Genomic DNA, 25,000 nt, shown 5'->3' with positions numbered 1-25,000 from the left:
ACACACACACACAGACAGACAGACAGACAGACAGACAGACAGACAGACAGACAGACAGACACACACACACACAGACAGACAGACAGACAGGTAGGCAGAGTACACACACACAGACACACACACAGAGACAGTACACACACACACACACACACACACACAGAGACAGGTACACACACACACACACAGACAGACAGGTAGGGAGAGTACACACACACACACACACACACACACACACAGTCAGGTAGGGAGGGTACACACACACACACACACACACACACACACACACACACACACACACACACACACACACACACACACACACACAGACAGATAAGGAAAGAACACACACACACACACAGACAGGTAGGGAGAGTACACACACACACACACACAGTCAGGTAGGGAAGTACACACACACACACACACAGACAGGTAGGCAGAGTACACACACACACACACACACACAGAGACAGTACACACACACACACACACACACACACACACACACACACACACACACACACACAGACAGACACACACACACACACACACACACACACACACACACACACACACACACAGAAGACAGTACACACACACACACACACACACAGACAGACAGACAGACAGACAGACAGACAGACAGACAGACAGACAGACAGACAGACAGACAGACAGACAGACAGACAGACAGACAGACAGACAGGTAGGCAGAGTACACACACACAGACACACACACAGAGACAGTACACACACACACACACACACACACACACAGAGACAGTACACACACACACACACACAGACAGGTAGGGAGTACACACACACACACACACACACACAGTCAGGTAGGGAGAGTACACACACACACACACACACACACACACACACACACACACACACACACACACACACACACACACACAGACAGATAAGGAAAGAACACACACACACACACAGACAGGTAGGGAGAGTACACACACACACACACACACACACACACACAGTCAGGTAGGGAGAGTACACACACACACACACAGACAGGTAGGGAGAGTACACACACACACACACACACACACACACACACACACACACACAACACAGTCAGGTAGGGAGAGTACACACACACACAGACAGGTAGGAGAGTACACACACACACAGACAGGTAGGGAGAGTACACACACACACACACACACACACACACAGACAGGTGAAGTACACACACACACACACAGACAGGTAGGGAGAGTACACACACACACACACACACACACACACACACACACACACACACACACACACACACACACACACACACACACACACACACACACACAGACAGATAAGGAAAGAACACACACACACACACAGACAGGTAGGGAGAGTACACACACACACACACACACACACACAGTCAGGTAGGGAGAGTACACACACACACACACAGACAGGTAGGGAGAGTACACACACACACACACACACACACACACACACACACACACAGTCAGGTAGGGAGAGTACACACACACACAGTCAGGTAGGGAGACACACACACAGACAGGTAGGGCACACACACACACACACACACACACACACACAGTCAGGTAGGGAGAGTACACACACACACACAGACAGGTAGTGAGAGTACACACACACACACACACACACACACACACACACAGTCAGGTAGGGAGAGTACACACACACACAGTCAGGTAGGGAGAGTACACACACACACACACACACACACACACAGTCAGGTAGGGAGAGTACACACACACAGTCAGGTAGGGAGAGTACACACACACACACACACAGACACACACAGTCAGGTAGGGAGAGTACACACACACACACACACACACACACACACACACACACACACACACACACACACACACACACACACACACAGGTAGGGCGAGAACACACACACACACACACACACACACACAGAGACAGGTAGGGAGAGACACACACACACACACACACACACACACAGACACACACACACACACACACAGAGACAGTACACACACACACACACACACACACACACACACACACACAGACAGACAGACAGACAGACAGACAGACAGACAGACAGACAGACAGACAGACAGACAGACAGACAGACAGACAGACAGACAGACAGACAGACAGACAGACAGGTAGGCAGAGTACACACACACAGACACACACACACGAGACAGTACACACACACACACACACACACACACACACACACACACACACACACACACACACAGTACACACACACACACACACACACAGACAGGTAGGGAGAGTACACACACACACACACACACACACACACACAAAGACACACAGACAGGTAGGGAGGGTACACACACACACACACACACACACACACACACACACACACACACACACACACACACACACACACACACACACACACACACACACACACACACACAGACAGGTAAGGAAAGAACACACACACACACACACAGTCAGGTAGGGAGAGTACACACACACACACACACACACGTCAGGTAGGGAGAGTACACACACACACACAGTCAGTTAGGGAGAGTACACACACACACACACACACAGTCAGGTAGGGAGAGTACACACACACAGTCAGGTAGGGAGAGTACACACACACACACAGTCAGGTAGGGAGAGTACACACACACAGTCAGGTAGGGAGAGTACACACACACACACACACACACACACACACACACACACACACACACACACACACACACACACACACACACACACACACACACACACACACACACAGGTAGGGAGAGTACACACACACACAGAGACAGGTAGGGAGAGTACACACACACACACAGTCAGGTAGAGAGAGTACACACACACACACACACACACAGTCAGGTAGGGAGAGTACACACACACACACACAGTCAGGTAGGGAGAGTACACACACACACACACAGACAGGTAGGGAGAATACACACACACACACACAGTCAGGTAGGGAGAGTACACACACACACACACACACAGTCAGGTAGGGAGAGTACACACACACACACACACACACACACAGTCAGGTAGGGAGAGTACACACACACACACACAGTCAGGTAGAGAGAGTACACACACACACACACAGTCAGGTAGGGAGAGTACACACACACACACACACACACACACACCCACACACAGACAGGTAGGGAGAATACACACACACAGTCAGGTAGGGAGAGTACACACACACACAGACAGGTAGGGAGAGTACACACACACACACACACACACACACAGTCAGGTAGGGAGAGTACACACACACACACACAGACAGGTAGGGAGAGTACACACACACACACACACACACACACACACACAGTCAGGTAGGGAGAGTACACACACACACAGTCAGTCAGGTAGGGAGAGTACACACACACACACACACCCACACACAGACAGGTAGGGAGAATACACACACACACAGTCAGGTAGGGAGAGTACACACACACACACAGGTAGGGAGAGTACACACACACACACAGTCAGATAGAGCTGGATGGTGGAGGTCAAAGACATCTTCAGACAGGGCAGGGCTCTACGCTGACCTTTTTTACAAGGAGCACGTGTGCGGCTAAGTTGAAAAATGTAGGGGCACACAAAGACATTTAGGAGCACAAGGAACAAATGTGAGATATTAAAGCTAGAATCCTTCATTTTTCTAGGCGCACTGGAGCTCCTAAATAAAATGTCCAGGTCACACAGAAAAATTTTTATGCAAGTAACATGTTGGCATGGTAGAACCTTGCAGGGAGAAACACACACCCTTCCAGACCCTTCCTGCCTCTCGCCTCCTCAATGGCTTCCAATTACATCCCTGGTAAAGCTTCCATACCCAATAACCCTTCCCCCATATACATTACACACACAGACCCAGTCAGACACGGACCCAGTCACACATTGACCCAGTCACACACGGACCCAGTCACACACGGACCCAGTCACACATTGACCCGGTCACACACGGACCCGGTCACACGCGGACCCAGTCACACGCGGACCCAGTCACACGCGGACCCAGTCACACGCGGACCCAGTCACACACGACCAGTCACACGCGGACCCAGTCACACACTGACCCAGTCACACACGGACCCAGTCACACATTGACCCAGTCACACGCGGACCCAGTCACACGCGGACCCAGTCACACAGACTATTCTGAATCTCCACCATAAGCTAACTTATATTATCCTCACGTCACTAAGCTAAAACACAAACACATGAAAAACGTTGTTGCTGATGTTTCGGTAGCCTACAGTCTGCCATTTACAGTAAAGTTAGCTAGAGTAGATCTACTATAGAGGCTAAGTGGATCTCTGACCCGTGACTCTGGCTACTCTAACCTTGCTATCCTACACATTCTACCTGCTGCTGCCTTTTAAACAATTACACTGCTGTGATTAATGAGGCAACCCCCATCCTCGATTATGATTGAATTATCTGTGACGTTATATACATTCTATTGCCCCTGACCAGTCCAGGGGTTACTGTCCCGGGAGGCTAGTGTTCACGCTAACGCTAACACAACCAGGCTTTTAGAGAGGGATTGAGTTCAACCAGGCCTGGAATCCAAGCACCACCGATGGGTTTGGTTTCAGTGGTGTGGGCGATGGGGATTGGAGGGGGGCGATGGGTCTGGAACGTGGAAGGGGGGGTGTACAGACAGCTCTCAGAGCGAGAGGCGGTAAATAGATTTCCCTGGGTTGTGTCATCCTGCCGGTCAGGCTAAAGTGTTGCGTCTCTGTTAAACAATTAGAACTGTGCCCATTTGCAACCCTCAGATCAATCTTACTGGAGAGCGCCTGGCAGCCAGACCCAATTTGAAGGGCCCCCCGGGGGTGGCCAGGGACACTCCCGACCAGCAAGAAACCCAAAGGGTCACCCTGCCCGTTCCCCTTAGGTAATCCACACATCCATCTGTTCTCCAAAGATGACAGATATGGAGATTTAATCGTGTTCTGGACCTCTTGTTGCTTTTTCCCAAGGCTAATGTGAAGTTAAAGATGAGTGATTCTGTGAGTGGTTCCTTCTGAGGCTCCGTATAGAGGAGGTGGAGGTTACAATGGAAGGACACACCCTGTACTATCAATCAGGGACAAGTTTAAGAGGAGATAAAACACACACACACAAAAACACACACACATAAGACACATGTAAGCCTCACATACGTTGAGCCAGGATCAAGCTAACACAGGCGAAGCAGGAGATTAGAGATGTAACAGCAGGGCTAGATTGGAGAATAACAGTGTAAACTAGCTGCCTGCCCAGCACCTCTGTAGACAGACATGAATGTGGGGCAGATCTGTAATGTCTTACCACCTCCTGAAAGCGTGGGCTAAAACGCTCCTGGAATACTAAGTGGAACAGCAATGAATATTCAGATCTCATTTCTCAATAATGTGCTCCAAAAAGTCTTTCACAGCTCGCCCGCCACAACACTCACACTCGCATAAATGCACGTGGGCGGGCACACACACACACACACACACACACACACACACACACAAACTCATTATACCAACAGACAGATGTAAACACACATACTAACATTATCTCTCACAGACAGTGGAGAAACTCAATGTCACACAGCAGCCCATGCATATATTAGCTAGCAGAGACACATTAGTTGGGAACGAGCAACACAGACAAACTGAGATTGGTTGAATGTTTGCTCCCTGGATGGATGGAAACGTCTTTGTGGGTAAGTTTGTTGAGCTAGGTACTTTTTGAGCTACTTTCTGAGTCTGTATGTCACAGTGAGAAAGAGTTGGACCCTGTGAGTAAGTTACGCTCTTGAGTGAGTTAGTTTGTCAAACAGAGAGAGAGAGAAAGAGTGAATGAGTTTGTCTTTGTGAACATGCTCCTTCTGAGGTATTCAGGTAACTGGACCAGCTGTGGTCAGACTGTGTTGTTGGGAGAATATGTGGTGGATTATGGTTTGACATTAAAGAAACAAAGGCTGTAGAGAACATGTGGTCGCTATATTGGAGTCTGGTTACCAGATTGGAATCACTTGATTTGCTGCCGCAGAGGAAAAAACTGTGGTGAGACGCTTTTCAGGGCGTCAAGAAAACATTTCCCCATACGAGATCCCCAATAAAAAGTTTTCTTCCACCCACGTCCACGTCTTCACATGCATGTCCGATTCAGTATAGGGATGGAAACACACACACACACACACACACAATAACAAACACTTGCATGGCATGCACTAACTCACTACCTACACATTACACACATCAAGGATCACATTGAGACATACACACACAAATACACACACACACTGCATAACACACACAAACACACACACACAAGATGTAGACCAAAGATTCTGGATCTCATAAACATTCAAAACATTCATTTACAGCCTGGGGTCGGCACAAAGCTGGACATCCTCCCAAAACCCTGACCGCCACCCCTCAACCCCACACACACCCCTTTCGTCATCCAGAGGGCTGAAGGGGTTACAGCCCGTCTGATTTACCAGGGGGATTGTTCATGGTGAAAGTAGGAATCTCTCCTTCCCTCTGCACTCTTCCCTACAGAAACCTCAGCCTTAATCAAGGGCAATGGCCCAAGTGGCTTTTCACAGAGACTATCATAACAAATCTATCATACATATCTATCATAATACATCTATCATAATATATGTATCATAATACATCTATCATAATACATCTATCATAATATCATCACACATCTATCATAATACATCTATCATAATACATCTATCATAATATCATAATACATCTATCATAATACATCTATCATAATATCATCACACATCTATCATAATACATCTATCATAATATCATAATACATCTATCATAATACATCTATCATAATATCATCACACATCTATCATAACACCTCTATCATAATACAGCTATCATAATATCATCACACATCTATCATAATACATCTATCATAATACATCTATCATAATATCATCACACATCTATCATAATACATCTATCATAATACATCTATCATAATATATGTATCATAATACATCTATCATAATATCATCACACATCTATCATAATATCGAAACACATCTATCATAATACATCTATCAAAATATCGAAACACATCTATCATAATACATCTACCATAATATCATAATACATCTATCATAATACATCTATCATAATATCATCACACATCTATCATAATATCGAAACACATCTATCATAATACATCTATCATAATATCATAATACATCTATCATAATATCGAAACACATCTAACATAATATATCTATCATAATACATCTATCATAACACATCTATCATATTATCATAACACATCTATCATAATACATCTATCATAATATCAAAACTCATCTATCATAACACATCTATCATAACACATCTATCATAATATCATAACACATCTATCATAACACATCTATCATAATACATCTATCATAATATCATAATACATCTATCATAATACATCTATCATAATATCATAATACATCTATCATAACACATCTATCATAATACATCTATCATAATATCATAATACATCTATCATAATACATCTATCATAATATCATCACACATCTATCATAATACATCTATCATAATATCAAAACTCATCTATCATAGCACATCTATCATAACACATCTATCATAATACATCTATCATAATATCATAACACATCTATCATAACACATCTATCATAACACAGCTATCATAATACATCTATCATAGCACATCTATCATAACACATCTATCATAATACATCTATCATAATATCATAACACATCTATCATAACAAATCTATCATAACACATCTATCATAATACATCTATCATAATATCATAACACATCTATCATAACACATCTATCATAATACATCTATCATAATATCATAATACATCTATCATAATACATCTATCATAATACATCTATCATAATATCATAACACATCTATCATAACACATCTATCATAATACATCTATCATAATACATCTATCATAATACATCTATCATAACACATCTATCATAATACATCTATCATAATACATCTATCATAATACATCTATCATAACACATCTATCATAATACATCTATCATAATACATCTATCATAGCACATCTATCATAATACATCTATCATAATACATCTATCATAACACAGCTATCATAATACATCTATCATAATACATCTATCATAATATCATAACACATCTATCATAACACAGCTATCATAATACATCTATCATAAAACATCTATCATAACATATCTATTAAAATACAGCTATCATAACACATCTATCATAATACATCTATCATAATATCATAACACATCTATCATAACACATCTATCATAACACATCTATCATTATACCATAATACATCTATCATAACCCATCTATCATGATATCATAATACATCTGTCATAATACTTCTATCGTAATACATCTATCACAATACATCTATCATAACACATCTATCATTATACATCTATCATAATACATCTATCATAATACATCTATCATAACACATCTATCATAATACATCTATCATAATACATCTATCATAACACATCTATCATAATACATCTATCATAACACATCTATCATAACACATATATCATAATATCGTAATACATCTTTCATAATACATCTATGATAACACATCTATTATAATACATCTACCATAATATCATAACACATATATCATAATACATCTATCATAATATCATAATACATCTATCATAACACATATCATAATACATCTATCATAACACATATATCATAATACATCTATCATAACACATCTGTCATAACACATCTATCATAATATCATAATACATCTATCATAACACATCTATCATAATATCATGACACATATATCATAACACATCTATCATAATGCATATATCATAATATCATGACACATCTATCATAACACATCTATCATAATATCATGACACATCTGTCATAAACGTCTATCATAACAAATGACTAATCCATTGTGTCTGGATGGGGGTGAAATAGAGAGATGGTCAGCCACAGATGACTGTCTGGATGGGGTGATATAGAGAGAGGGTCAGCCACAGATGACTGTCTGGATGGGGGTGATATAGAGAGAGGGTCAGCCACAGATGACTGTCTGGATGGGGGTGATATAGAGAGATAGTCAGCCACAGATGACTGTCTGGATGGGGGTGAAATAGAGAGAGGGTCAGCCACAGATGACTCTCTGGATGGGGGTGATATAGAGAGAGGGTCAGCCACAGATGGCTGTCTGGATGGGGGTGATATAGAGAGAGGGTCAGCCACAGATGACTGTCTGGATGGGGGTGATATAGAGAGATAGTCAGCCACAGATGGCTGTCTGGATGGGGGTGAAATAGAGAGATAGTCAGCCACAGATGACTGTCTGGATGGGGTGATATATAGAGAGGGTCAGCCACAGATGACTGTCTGGATGGGGGTGATATAGAGAGAGGGTCAGCCACAGATGACTGTCTGGATGGGGGTGATATAGAGAGATAGTCAGCCACAGATGGCTGTCTGGATGGGGGTGATATAGAGAGAGGGTCAGCCACAGATGACTGTCTGGATGGGGGTGATATAGAGAGATAGTCAGCCACAGATGGCTGTCTGGATGGGGGTGATATATAGAGAGGGTCAGCCACAGATGGCTGTCTGGATGGGGGTGATATAGAGAGATAGTCAGCCACAGATGGCTGTCTGGATGGGGGTGATATATAGAGAGGGTCAGCCACAGATGACTGTCTGGATGGGGGTGATATAGAGAGAGGGTCAGCCACAGCCACAAAATACACACACACTCACACACACATGCACAGGCATTCTCTAACTAAAACACACACACACTCACAGACACATGCACACAGTCTACACAACACACAAAAGAACCTGCACACGCAGACATTTTTGCCTCACACGCACGCACAAGCATGACTACGCATCCACACACACTCACAATCTCTTCAGCTGTGGAGGGCCAACTTAATTTAAGTATTAGAGAATGGAGAACAGTTGTGAGACATGGTTTATTGACGAGCCAAAGGCAACATCATTAATATATCTCACTATTTCCAGTAAGATGATCACCCCAGAGCTACACACAGGGATATTAATCTGTATGTGTGTGTATGTGCTGTATGTGTGTGTGAATGAGAGAGAAAGAGAGAGAAAGAGAGAGTGAGAGAGAGTGAGTAAGAGAGAGAGAAAGAGAGAAAGAGAGAGAGAGAGAGAGAAAGAGAGAAAGAAAGAGAGAGAGAGTGAGAGAGAGTGAGTAAGAGAGAGAGAAAGAGAGAGAGAAAGAGAGAGAGAGAGACAGAGAGAAAGAGAGAGAGACAGAGAGAGAGACAGAGAGAGAGAGAGAGAGACAGAGAGAGAGAGACAGAGAGAAAGAGAGAAAGAGAGAAAGAGAGAAAGAGAGAGAGAAAGAGAGAGAGAGAGACAGAGAGACAGAGAGAGAGACAGAGAGAGAGAGAGAGAGAGAGAGAGAGAGAGACAGAGAGAAAGAGAGAGACAGAGAGAAAGAGAGAAAGAGAGAAAGAGAGAGAGAGAGAGACAGAGAGAGAGAGAGACAGAGAGAATCAGCTTAGCTAACACAACTCTGACATAGGTTTGGCTCGCAGGACAACTGGTTTTACAGCAGCTCTAGATCCATTCATCTCCCCTTTCTCCCCAGACCAGATTAATCAAGCCATCATGTCCTTAAATTGCCAGTCAGAATCCCCCAGTCACTGTCCTAACCAGAAAGAGATATTCTCTTTTCCCAGGGATGAAAATCAGTGATAAAATCAACAACACAAAAAGGCACTTAACCCGCCACCCAAAACACAGCAGTAAAACCAGAGGTAAGAATCATCTATCACAGGGAAAGGGAAGGTCACAGCCATAAAACACATTTGCACAACAACTGGAGAAAAAATGGCCGAACGACAAAACAATAGGGGCCTTTCAGCGCACCACCAGGCAGAGAGACAGAGAGCTCTACTGTGGTTGTAGAGGGCCAGGCATGGTATTCATGATCCCACTCCAATGGAACAATACACACACACAGGCAAGGACACAGACACTCACACACAGCCCTACCCAACAGACCGCAACAACTTAATTAAGTCTAACCAAATCAATACAATTCATTAGAATGGAAATGTTGTCTGATTCCCCATTCCCTTGAAAAGAAAAGAAAAAGGAACGGATATTCAAACATTCAAAGCGCATCTCAGCCTTTACCAAGACAACACAACCAACAACAACAGTCTCCAGCATCTCTCTCTCCCCACCCAGACACATCTCCCCCCAACCAACCCCAACCCAAACTCACCAGCCTGGTTGGTAGTGACTGTCACCGACACGGCCTGCTCAGGTCCAGGGCTCTGCTGGGAGACCCCGTTGACAGCCCAGATCTCAAAGGTGTAGTTTGTGTGGGCCTGCAGGTCATTGATAGACACCTTGGTGGCCCTGAGGCTCAGCTGCTGGGGGCTGAAGTGGACCCCGTTCCCACAGGGCTGACACCGTGTCCCCTCGGGCCCACAGAGTTTACACACCACGTTGTAGCTGAGGTCCTGGCGTCCGCCAGAGGAGAGGGGGGTGCTCCACTCCAAGTTGACCGACGTCTCATTGACATTGGAGATGAGGTGGAGCGGAGCCGTCGGGGGCCCTGGGACCGATAGGAGGGAGAGAAAGGTACAGGGTTAGAGAGGTGGTCTGGAGTACTCTCACTTTGCCAAACTCATGGGTATACTGTCAGACAAAGCAGCTGTGGGACACAACTAGGTTTTAAGTGACTGAGTTGACTTTGGTGTTGCATAATCATTAACACTAAATCATTTAAATGTTTTGTTTTGGGGAAATCAATAATAGTGTTTGTCTGTGGTGGATGTAGCTAAGTGATTAAATCCTTATTCTAGTTTGCAGTCACTGCTAACCGATTGGAATTGAGTGAACTAGCTATCTGAACAACTCCTGAAGTCTTTTTTTCTTTTCAAAAGGGAAGTTAGGAAGACCAACTTCAACTTGGTTTAGTCAAGATATCAAATCAACTAACTGTTGGATGTGTAGTAAGTTACCATGGCAGTGAGCCTAACCCTGCTGGTCCCAGATCTGTCCATGGGACTTTCTTAGGGACCTTCTTATTTGACAGAGTTTGTTTTCAACCCTGTAATTAAGAAGTGACCTGATCTAGGGTCTGTGTTTTATAATGTTTCACTCTGTATTCACATTACAGTAAATAAGTTAACCGTAACCTCCCCTCTGAGTAATGAAGGTCACATGGGAGAGCAAAGGGATGGACACGTCCTACTGACGAATCATTTCACAATGGAAATTAATTATCAGTGTTATTTTTGGAGGAGCGACATGGCAATAAATGATTACATAGAGAAACAGAGAGAGAGAGAGAGAGAGAGAGAGAGAGAGAGAGAGAGAGAGAGAGAGAGGAGGGGGGGACAGAAGGAGAAGACAAACACCGTCTGTTCATCCAGGAAGCAAAAAGTCAATGATTAGAATGGAGGACAGGGTCTGTACTGGAGAGGGGAGCGGGAAAGAAAGAGAAAGGGAGGGGGTCATTCCAACTGAAAGGGACCTAAAGGCTCCTTATAGTCTGTACAGATGGTTTGGGTGGAAATTTGCCTTTTGGATTGAGGGATAGAGAGAGGGGTAGAGAGAGGGATAGAGAGAGGGATAGAGAGAGGGATAGAGAGAGGGGTAGAGAGAGGGGTAGAGAGAGGGGTAGAGAGAGGAATAGAGAGAGAGATAGAGAGAGGGGTAGACAGAGGGATAGAGAGAGGGGTAGAGAGAGGGATAGAGAGAGGGATAGAGAGAGGGATAGAGAGAGGGGTAGAGAGAGGGGTAGAGAGAGGGGTAGAGAGAGGGGTAGAGAGAGAGGTAGAGAGAGGGATAGAGAGAGGGGTAGAGAGAGGGGTAGAGAGAGGGGTAGAGAGAGGGGTAGAGAGAGGGATAGAGAGAGGGATAGAGAGAGGGGTAGAGAGAGGGATAGAGAGAGGGGTAGAGAGAGGGATAGAGAGAGGGGTAGAGAGAGGGATAGAGAGAGGGGTAGAGAGAGGAATAGAGAGAGGGGTAGAGAGAGGGGTAGAGAGAGGGATAGAGAGAGGGATAGAGAGAGAGGAGGGGGGGACAGAAGGAGAAGACAAACACCGTCTGTTCATCCAGGAAGCAAAAAGTCAATGATTAGAATGGAGGACAGGGTCTGTACTGGAGAGGGGAGCGGGAAAGAAAGAGAAAGGGAGGGGGTCATTCCAACTGAAAGGGACCTAAAGGCTCCTTATAGTCTGTACAGATGGTTTGGGTGGAAATTAGCCTTTTGGATTGAGGGATAGAGAGAGGGGTAGAGAGAGGGGTAGAGAGAGGGATAGAGAGAGGGATAGAGAGAGGGCTAGAGAGAGGGGTAGAGAGAGGGATAGAGAGAGGGATAGAGAGAGGGATAGAGAGAGGGGTAGAGAGAGGGATAGAGAGAGGGGTAGAGAGAGGGGTAGAGAGAGGGATAGAGAGTGGGGTAGAGAGAGGGATAGAGAGAGGGCTAGAGAGAGGGGTAGAGAGAGGGATAGAGAGAGGGATAGAGAGAGGGGTAGAGAGAGGGGTAGAGAGAGGGGTAGAGAGAGGGATACAGAGAGGGATAGAGAGAGGGGTAGAGAGAGGGATAGAGAGAGGGGTAGAGAGAGGGATAGAGAGAGGGGTAGAGAGAGGGGTAGAGAGAGGGATAGAGAGAGGGGTAGAGAGAGGAATAGAGAGAGGGGTAGAGAGGGATAGAGAGGGATAGAGAGAGGGGTAGAGAGAGGGATAGAGAGAGGGGTAGAGAGAGGTAGAGAGAGGGATAGAGAGAGGGATAGAGAGAGGGTAGAGAGAGGGGTAGAGAGAGGGATAGAGAGAGGGATAGAGAGAGGGGTAGAGAGATGGATAGAGAGAGGGATAGAGAGAGGGATAGAGAGAGGGGTAGAGAGAGGGATAGAGAGAGGGATAGAGAGAGGGATAGAGAGAGGGGTAGAGAGAGGGATATTGAGAGGGGTAGAGAGAGATAGAGAGAAGGGTAGAGAGAGGGGTAGAGAGAGAGATAGAGAGAGGGGTAGAGAGAGGGATAGAGAGAGGGATAGAGAGAGGGATAGAGAGAGGGGTAGAGAGAGGGATAGAGAGAGGGGTAGAGAGAGGGATAGAGAGAGGGGTAGGGAGAGGGATAGAGAGAGGGGTAGAGAGAGGGGTAGAGAGAGGGATATAGAGAGGGATAGAGAGAGGGGTAGAGAGAGGGATAGAGAGAGGGATAGAGAGAGGGATAGAGAGAGGGATATTGAGAGGGGTAGAGAGAGATAGAGAGAAGGGTAGAGAGAGGGGTAGAGAGAGGGGTAGGGATAGAGAGAGGGGTAGAGAAATGGATATTGAGAGGGGTAGAGAGAGATAGAGAGAGGGATAGAGAGAGGGGTAGAGAGAGGGGTAGAGAGAGGGGTAGAGAGAGGGATAGAGAGAGGGATAGAGAGAGGGATAGAGAGAGGGGTAGAGAGAGGGGTAGAGAGAGGGGTAGAGAGAGGGATAGAGAGAGGGGTAGAGAGAGGGGTAGAGAGAGGGATAGAGAGAGGGATAGAGAGAGGGGTAGAGAGAGGGGTAGAGAGAGGGGTAGAGAGAGGAATAGAGAGAGAGATAGAGAGAGGGGTAGACAGAGGGATAGAGAGAGAGATAGAGAGAGGGGTAGAGAGAGGGGTAGAGAGAGGGATAGAGAGAGGGATAGAGAGAGAGATAGAGAGAGGGGTAGAGAGAGGGGTAGAGAGAGGGATAGAGAGAGGGATAGAGAGAGAGATAGAGAGAGGGGTAGAGAGAGGGGTAGAGAGAGGGATAGAGAGAGAGATAGAGAGAGAGATAGAGAGAGGGGTAGAGAGAGGGGTAGAGAGAGGGATAGAGAGAGGGATAGAGAGAGAGATAGAGAGAGAGATAGAGAGAGGGGTAGAGAGAGGGGTAGAGAGAGGGATAGAGAGAGGGATAGAGAGAGAGATAGAGAGAGGGGTAGAGAGAGGGGTAGAGAGAGGGATAGAGAGAGGGATAGAGAGAGGGATAGAGAGAGGAATAGAGAGAGGGGTAGAGAGAGGGATAGAGAGAGGGGTAGAGAGAGGAATAGAGAGAGGGGTAGAGAGAGGGATAGAGAGAGGGGTAGAGAGAGGGGTAGAGAGAGGGGTAGAGAGAGGGATAGAGAGAGGGATAGAGAGAGAGATAGAGAGAGAGATAGAGAGAGGGGTAGAGAGAGGGGTAGAGAGAGGGATAGAGAGAGGGATAGAGAGAGAGATAGAGAGAGGGGTAGAGAGAGGGGTAGAGAGAGGGATAGAGAGAGGGATAGAGAGAGGGATAGAGAGAGGAATAGAGAGAGGGGTAGAGAGAGGGATAGAGAGAGGGGTAGAGAGAGGAATAGAGAGAGGGGTAGAGAGAGGGATAGAGAGAGGGGTAGAGAGAGGGGTAGAGAGAGGGATAGGGAGAGGGATAGAGAGAGGGGTAGAGAGAGGGGTAGAGAGAGGAATAGAGAGAGGGGTAGAGAGAGGGATAGAGAGAGAAGTAGAGAGAGGGGTAGAGAGAGGGATAGAGAGAGGGATAGAGAGAGGGATAGAGAGAGGTGTAGAGAGAGGGGTAGAGAGAGGGGTAGAGAGAGGGATAGAGAGAGGGGTAGAGAGAGGGATGGAGAGAGGGATAGCGAGAGGGATAGAGAGAGGGGTAGAGAGAGGGGTAGAGAGAGGGATAGAGAGAGGGATAGAGAGAGGATTAGAGAGAGGGACAGAAAGTAAAGAGGAGAACTGGTGTGGGTCCTCATGTATAGTTGGTGTGTGTGTGTGTGTGTGTGTGTGTGTGTGTGTGTGTGTGTGTGTGTGTGTGTGTGTGTGTGTGTGTGTGTGTGTGTGTGTGTGTGTGTGTGTACATGGTTAATATTAGTATCACTCCTACCTTCACCACCTCCCCCTTCTGACAATCCATTATCAGTTCTCATTAAACATTATGATGAAGCCTCCCTCATCATGTCCTCCCTCACCCCTCCATCCAGTCAGTTATAGATGATGGTTTCTATATTAAGGTGACGGTGGCTACAGAACCATCACTCTAATGGTCTTTTGTCATGTAAGGTTCAATGTAGCAGTCTTCCTGTTTCTGTGGTTTCCTGCTAGAACACTGAGCTATTAAACAGTTCTCTTTTCTGTCACAAAAGGAAGGGTTTTGTCCCTCAGCACAATGGGGTTTTGGGTCCATGTCTGAGCACTGGAGATAATGCATTCTGTGTGTGTGTGTGTGTGTGTGTGTGTGTGCGTGCGTGCGTGCGTGCGTGCGTGCGTGCGTGCGTGTGTGTGTGTGTGTGTGCGTCTTTGTCAGTAAGATGTGTTTGTGTCTGTCTGCTCTTTGTTGCCATGGTAAGTCGTGCTGCGCTGTATAACTTTATTCCAGAAGCTCCCTGGTCTCCCACATTCCATGCACACTGCCTTTGGCCATACCTGTTGCTCCCAGAACTGTCCAGATGGAGAGGAGGAGCATAGGAGAGAGTGAGAGAGGGAGAACAGGACAGTGGGGGAGAGGGAGCCATCAGCTGGGACTGACATTGGGTAATTAAACAGTGGGAATGCAACCGCAGCACTTCCAAAACACTACCAAAACTTTACCAAAACACCACTAACACGTTACCAAAACACTACCAAAACTTTACCAAAACACCACTAACACGTTACCAAAACACTACCAAAACTTTACCAAAACACTACTAACACGTTACCAAACACTACCAAAACTTTACCAAAACACTACCAAACACTACCAAAACACTACTAACACTTTCCAAAACACCACCAAAACTTTACCAAAACACTACTAACACTTTACCAAACACTACTAACACTTTGCCAAAACACTACCAAAACTTTACCAAAACACTACTAACACTTTGCCAAAACACTACCAAAACTTTACCAAAACACTACTAACACTTTACCGAACACTACCAAAACACTACTAACACTTTGCCAAACACTACCAAAACTTTACCAAAACACTACCAAAACTTTACAAAAATACCACCCTGACTTTACCAAAACACTACCAACACTTTGCATAAACACTACCAAAACACTACCTAAACGTTACCACGTCGTTGCCTGAAACTTTTTCCACCATGTTAACTAAGCATTTGGACAAACAGAAGGAGGGATAAATCCTGGTTAAAGTGTTCACCAACATTCTTTTGTTCTCCCTTTTCCCTCCATATTTCCTATTTTTCCTTTCTCTTCATTCCCTACTCACCCTACCCTCCGTATCCCACTCCCCCACTATCCCCTCCATCCCACCTCCCTCACCCCAGTCCTCCACCTCCTCTCCTTCTCCCTCTTTCTTTCTGTCTCAGTAATTGTTGGCTGAGTGCTGAGTTGGGCCATGAGGGAGCACAGGGAAAATTGGCCAGAGCATGGACCCTGTCATTACCATCCGAGAGGGATTTACTCAACCCCCCTTTCTCCCCCTCTCCCCCTTTCCACCGACTCTCTCCCCACTGCCAAACCACCACTAGGAAAACTGGGAATAACACTGACTGAGACCACCCCCATGTGTCCCTGCTCTGCTCAACTCTATATTACACACAATACAGTCATTTAACCAACGTAATAACCAGGTGATTACCTGACTAACAAATCAAAAAGGGTTCAAGGATAGAGGGAGAAAAGGAGTGATAGAACGCCTATCCACGCAGCACACGTCTGTGGGATTACACAGCATTCAGTTCTAATCATCAACCGCCATCGGAGGACCCAGAGCGAAGAGAGGGGAAAACGTTTTCAATTACCCACAGAGTCACACACGCATAAGCACATATGCACAATACACACACCAATTACCAGGATGCCAGTGTTTTCCCTGTCTGACCTCCAGCAGGGCGAACTGGGAAATTAGTTTAAGACTTTTTTCAGTCTGTTTTTGTGACGTGAGTGTGTTTTGTGCAAGACAGAGAGAGAGAGAGAAACAGAGAAAGAGAAAGAGTGAGAGAAACAGAGAGAGAGAGAGAAACAGAGAGAGTGAGAAACAGAGAAAAGCAGAGAGAGAGAGAAACAGAGAGAGAGAGAGAGAGAGAGAGAGAGAGAGAGAGAGAGAGAGAGAGAGAGGGAGGGAGCATTAAAGAGGTGAGAGATGGGTGGATGAATGCTTGAGTGGCAGCTGTAATTATAAGGGTCTGACATGTGGTAGACACAGAGCACCACATAAAATTATAACACGGATAGACAGACAAAGGAACAGACAGGGGTCAAATGTCAGAGGTCACCCAACTCACAGACAGGTCACGGAGTAATCAAATGGCCACCCGGACTATTTGCATTGACACTGCTGCTACTCGCTGTTAATTATCTATGCATAGTCACTTTACCCCTACCTACATGTAGAAATTACCTCAACTAACCTGTTCCCCGTGAACATTGACTCAGTACATTCTGTATATAGCCTCGGAATTGTTCTTTTATTGTGTTATTTTTATTTTATTTTTTACTTTAGTTTATTTAGTAAATATTTAATTAACTCTATTTTCTTTAAACTGCATTGTTGGTTAAGGGCTTGTAAGTAAGCATTTCACAGTAAGGTCTAAACTGTTGTATTTGGCGCATGTGACAAATCAAATTTGATTTGATGTATAAGGCCACATATTTGGTCTATAACCCTGCCAGTAGGTTAAAGACCCTACTAGAAACTACTACTAAATCAGACCCTGCAGTAGGTTAAAGACCCTACTAGAAACTACTACTAAATCAGACCCTGCAGTAGGTTACAGAGCCTACTAGACCCTATTAAATCAGAGCCTGCCAGTAGGTTAAAGACCCTACTAGAAACTACTACTAAATCAGACCCTGCAGTAGGTTAAAGACCCTACTAGAAACTACTACTAAATCAGACCCTGCCAGTAGGTTAAAGACCCTACTAGAAACTACTACTAAATCAGACCCTGCAGTAGGTTAAAGACCCTACTAGAAACTACTACTAAATCAGACCCTGCAGTAGGTTAAAGACCCTACTAGAAACTACTACTAAATCAGACCCTGCCAGTAGGTTAAAGACCCTACTAGAAACTACTACTAAATCAGACCCTGCAGTAGGTTAAAGACCCTACTAGAAACTACTACTAAATCAGACCCTGCAGTAGGTTAAAGACCCTACTAGAAACTACTACTAAATCAGACCCTGCAGTAGGTTAAAGACCCTACTAGAAACTACTACTAAATCAGACCCTGCCAGTAGGTTAAAGACCCTACTAGAAACTACTACTAAATCAGAATCTGCAGTAGGTTAAAGACCCTACTAGAAACTACTACTAAATCAGACCCTGCCAGTAGGTTAAAGACCCTACTAGAAACTACTACTAAATCAGACCCTGCAGTAGGTTAAAGACCCTACTAGAAACTACTACTAAATCAGACCCTGCCAGTAGGTTAAAGACCCTACTAGAAACTACTACTAAATCAGACCCTGCAGTAGGTTAAAGACCCTACTAGAAACTACTACTAAATCAGACCCTGCCAGTAGGTTAAAGACCATACTAGAAACTACTACTAAATCAGACCCTGCAGTAGGTTAAAGACCCTACTAGAAACTACTACTAAATCAGACCCTGCAGTAGGTTAAAGACCCTACTAGAAACTACTACTAAATCAGACCCTGCAGTAGGTTAAAGACCCTACTAGAAACTACTACTAAATCAGACCCTGCAGTAGGTTAAAGACCCTACTAGAAACTACTACTAAATCAGACCCTGCAGTAGGTTAAAGACCCTACTAGAAACTACTACTAAATCAGACCCTGCAGTAGGTTAAAGACCCTACTAGAAACTACTACTAAATCAGACCCTGCCAGTAGGTTACAGAGCCTACTAGAAACTACTACTAAATCAGACCCTGCAGTAGGTTAAAGACCCCTACTAGAAACTACTACTAAATCAGACCCTGCCAGTAGGTTAAAGACCCTACTAGAAACTACTACTAAATCAGACCCTGCCAGTAGGTTAAAGACCCTACTAGAAACTACTACTAAATCAGACCCTGCAGTAGGTTAAAGACCCTACTAGAAACTACTACTAAATCAGACCCTGCAGTAGGTTAAAGACCCTACTAGAAACTACTACTTAAATCAGACCCTGCAGTAGGTTAAAGACCCTACTAGAAACTACTACTAAATCAGACCCTGCCAGTAGGTTAAAGACCCTACTAGAAACTACTACTAAATCAGACCCTGCCAGTAGGTTAAAGACCCTACTAGAAACTACTACTAAATCAGACTCTGCAGTAGGTTAAAGACCCTACTAGAAACTACTACTAAATCAGACCCTGCAGTAGGTTAAAGACCCTACTAGAAACTACTACTAAATCAGACCCTGCAGTAGGTTAAAGACCCTACTAGAAACTACTACTAAATCAGACCCTGCAGTAGGTTAAAGACCCTACTAGAAACTACTACTAAATCAGACCCTGCAGTAGGTTAAAGACCCTACTAGAAACTACTACTAAATCAGACCCTGCAGTAGGTTACAGAGCCTACTAGAAACTACTACTAAATCAGACCCTGCCAGTAGGTTAAAGACCCTACTAGAAACTACTACTAAATCAGACCCTGCAGTAGGTTAAAGACCCTACTAGAAACTACTACTAAATCAGACCCTGCCAGTAGGTTAAAGACCCTACTAGAAACTACTACTGAATCAGACCCTGCCAGTAGGTTAAAGACCCTACTAGAAACTACTACTAAATCAGACCCTGCAGTAGGTTAAAGACCCTACTAGAAACTACTACTAAATCAGACCCTGCAGTAGGTTAAAGACCCTACTAGAAACTACTACTAAATCAGACTCTGCAGTAGGTTAAAGACCCTACTAGAAACTACTACTAAATCAGACCCTGCAGTAGGTTAAAGACCCTACTAGAAACTACTACTAAATCAGACCCTGCCGTAGGTTAAAGACCCTACTAGAAACTACTACTAAATCAGACCCTGCAGTAGGTTAAAGACCCTACTAGAAACTACTACTAAATCAGACCCTGCAGTAGGTTAAAGACCCTACTAGAAACTACTACTAAATCAGACCCTGCCGTAGGTTAAAGACCCTACTAGAAACTACTACTAAATCAGACCCTGCAGTAGGTTAAAGACCCTACTAGAAACTACTACTAAATCAGACTCTGCAGTAGGTTAAAGACCCTACTAGAAACTACTACTAAATCAGACCCTGCCAGTAGGTTAAAGACCCTACTAGAAACTACTACTAAATCAGACCCTGCCAGTAGGTTAAAGACCCTACTAGAAACTACTACTAAATCAGACCCTGCAGTAGGTTAAAGACCCTACTAGAAACTACTACTAAATCAGACCCTGCCAGTAGGTTAAAGACCCTACTAGAAACTACTACTAAATCAGACCCTGCAGTAGGTTAAAGACCCTACTAGAAACTACTACTAAATCAGACCCTGCCAGTAGGTTAAAGACCCTACTAGAAACGACTAAATCAGACCCTGCCAGTAGGTTACAGAGCCTACTAGAAACTACTACTAAATCAGACTCTGCAGTAGGTTAAAGACCCTACTAGAAACTACTACTAAATCAGACGCTGCCAGTAGGTTAAAGACCCTACTAGAAACTACTACTAAATCAGACCCTGCAGTAGGTTAAAGACCCTACTAGAAACTACTACTAAATCAGACCCTGCAGTAGGTTAAAGACTCTACTAGAAACTACTACTAAATCAGACCCTGCAGTAGGTTAAAGACCCTACTAGAAACTACTACTAAATCAGACCCTGCCAGTAGGTTAAAGACCCTACTAGAAACTACTACTAAATCAGACCCTGCAGTAGGTTAAAGACCCTACTAGAAAATACTACTAAATCAGACTCTGCCAGTAGGTTACAGAGCCTACTAGAAACTACTACTAAATCAGACCCTGCAGTAGGTTAAAGACCCTACTAGAAACTACTACTAAATCAGACCCTGCCAGTAGGTTAAAGACCCTACTAGAAACTACTACTAAATCAGACCCTGCAGTAGGTTAAAGACCCTACTAGAAACTACTACTAAATCAGACCCTGCCAGTAGGTTAAAGACCCTACTAGAAACTACTACTAAATCAGACCCTGCCAGTAGGTTAAAGACCCTACTAGAAACTACTACTAAATCAGACCCTGCAGTAGGTTAAAGACCCTACTAGAAACTACTACTAAATCAGACCCTGCCAGTAGGTTAAAGACCCTACTAGAAACTACTACTAAATCAGACCCTGCAGTAGGTTAAAGACCCTACTAGAAACTACTACTAAATCAGACCCTGCCAGTAGGTTAAAGACCCTACTAGAAACGACTAAATCAGACCCTGCCAGTAGGTAACAGAGCCTACTAGAAACTACTACTAAATCAGACTCTGCAGTAGGTTAAAGACCCTACTAGAAACTACTACTAAATCAGACGCTGCCAGTAGGTTAAAGACCCTACTAGAAACTACTACTAAATCAGACCCTGCAGTAGGTTAAAGACCCTACTAGAAACTACTACTAAATCAGACCCTGCAGTAGGTTAAAGACTCTACTAGAAACTACTACTAAATCAGACCCTGCAGTAGGTTAAAGACCCTACTAGAAACTACTACTAAATCAGACCCTGCCAGTAGGTTAAAGACCCTACTAGAAACTACTACTAAATCAGACCCTGCAGTAGGTTAAAGACCCTACTAGAAACTACTACTAAATCAGACCCTGCAGTAGGTTAAAGACCCTACTAGAAACTACTACTAAATCAGACCCTGCAGTAGGTTAAAGACCCTACTAGAAACTACTACTAAATCAGAACCTGCAGTAGGTTAAAGACCCTACTAGAAACTACTACTAAATCAGACTCTGCCAGTAGGTTACAGAGCCTACTAGAAACTACTACTAAATCAGACCCTGCAGTAGGTTAAAGACCCTACTAGAAACTACTACTAAATCAGACCCTGCCAGTAGGTTAAAGACCCTACTAGAAACTACTACTAAATCAGACCCTGCAGTAGGTTAAAGACCCTACTAGAAACTACTACTAAATCAGACCCTGCCAGTAGGTTACAGAGCCTACTAGAAACTACTACTAAATCAGACCCTGCAGTAGGTTAAAGACCCTACTAGAAACTACTACTAAATCAGACCCTGCCAGTAGGTTAAAGACCCTACTAGAAACTACTACTAAATCAGACCCTGCCAGTAGGTTAAAGACCCTACTAGAAACTACTACTAAATCAGACCCTGCCAGTAGGTTAAAGACCCTACTAGAAACTACTACTAAATCAGACCCTGCCAGTAGGTTAAAGACCCTACTAGAAACTACTACTAAATCAGACCCTGCCAGTAGGTTAAAGACCCTACTAGAAACTACTACTAAATCAGACCCTGCCAGTAGGTTAAAGACCCCTACTAGAAACTACTACTAAATCAGACCCTGCCAGTAGGTTAAAGACCCTACTAGAAACTACTACTAAATCAGACCCTGCAGTAGGTTAAAGACCCTACTAGAAACTACTACTAAATCAGACCCTGCCAGTAGGTTAAAGACCCTACTAGAAACTACTACTAAATCAGACCCTGCAGTAGGTTAAAGACCCTACTAGAAACTACTACTAAATCAGACCCTGCAGTAGGTTAAAGACCCTACTAGAAACTACTACTAAATCAGACCCTGCCAGTAGGTTAAAGACCCTACTAGAAACTACTACTAAATCAGACCCTGCCAGTAGGTTAAAGACCCTACTAGAAACTACTACTAAATCAGACCCTGCCAGTAGGTTAAAGACCCTACTAGAAACTACTACTAAATCAGACCCTGCCAGTAGGTTAAAGACCCTACTAGAAACTACTACTAAATCAGACCCTGCCAGTAGGTTAAAGACCCTACTAGAAACTACTACTAAATCAGACCCTGCCAGTAGGTTAAAGACCCCTACTAGAAACTACTACTAAATCAGACCCTGCCAGTAGGTTAAAGACCCTACTAGAAACTACTACTAAATCAGACCCTGCAGTAGGTTAAAGACCCTACTAGAAACTACTACTAAATCAGACCCTGCCAGTAGGTTAAAGACCCTACTAGAAACTACTACTAAATCAGACCCTGCAGTAGGTTAAAGACCCTACTAGAAACTACTACTAAATCAGACCCTGCAGTAGGTTAAAGACCCTACTAGAAACTACTACTAAATCAGACCCTGCAGTAGGTTAAAGACCCTACTAGAAACTACTACTAAATCAGACCCTGCCAGTAGGTTAAAGACCCTACTAGAAACTACTACTAAATCAGACCCTGCAGTAGGTTAAAGACCCTACTAGAAACTACTACTAAATCAGACCCTGCCAGTAGGTTAAAGACCCCTACTAGAAACTACTACTAAATCAGACCCTGCAGTAGGTTAAAGACCCTACTAGAAACTACTACTAAATCAGACCCTGCAGTAGGTTAAAGACACTACTAGAAACTACTACTAAATCAGACCCTGCAGTAGGTTAAAGACCCTACTAGAAACTACTACTAAATCAGACCCTGCAGTAGGTTAAAGACCCTACTAGAAACTACTACTAAATCAGACCCTGCCAGTAGGTTAAAGACCCTACTAGAAACTACTACTAAATCAGACCCTGCAGTAGGTTAAAGACCCTACTAGAAACTACTACTAAATCAGACCCTGCAGTAGGTTAAAGACCCTACTAGAAACTACTACTAAATCAGACCCTGCAGTAGGTTAAAGACCCTACTAGAAACTACTACTGAATCAGACCCTGCCAGTAGGTTAAAGAGCCTACTAGACCCTACTAAATCAGACCCTGCAGTAGGTTAAAGACCCTACTAGAAACTACTACTAAATCAGACCCTGCCAGTAGGTTAAAGACCCTACTAGAAACTACTACTAAATCAGACCCTGCCAGTAGGTTAAAGACCCT

General features: G+C 44.2%; 1 protein-coding gene across 4 annotated transcripts in view; it reads right to left on the bottom strand.

Moving 5' to 3' along the window:
* LOC106613135 (ephrin type-A receptor 4) overlaps positions 1–25,000 on the bottom strand; it is a 96,116-nt gene that overhangs the window by 33,463 nt on the left and 37,653 nt on the right. For all 4 annotated transcript variants that reach the window (XM_014215095.2, XM_045724724.1, XM_045724723.1 and 1 more), the window contains exon 5: positions 11,382–11,717. In XM_014215095.2, coding sequence (XP_014070570.2) covers positions 11,382–11,717 — 336 coding nt within the window. The remainder of the gene's footprint in view (positions 1–11,381; positions 11,718–25,000) is intronic.

Source organism: Salmo salar, chromosome ssa09 (genome assembly GCF_905237065.1).
Source record: "Salmo salar chromosome ssa09, Ssal_v3.1, whole genome shotgun sequence".
In the NCBI taxonomy this organism is placed as follows: domain Eukaryota; kingdom Metazoa; phylum Chordata; class Actinopteri; order Salmoniformes; family Salmonidae; genus Salmo; species Salmo salar.
The sequence above is the reverse complement of the archived record's forward strand: the minus strand, read 5'-3'. Positions and strand labels throughout refer to the sequence as shown.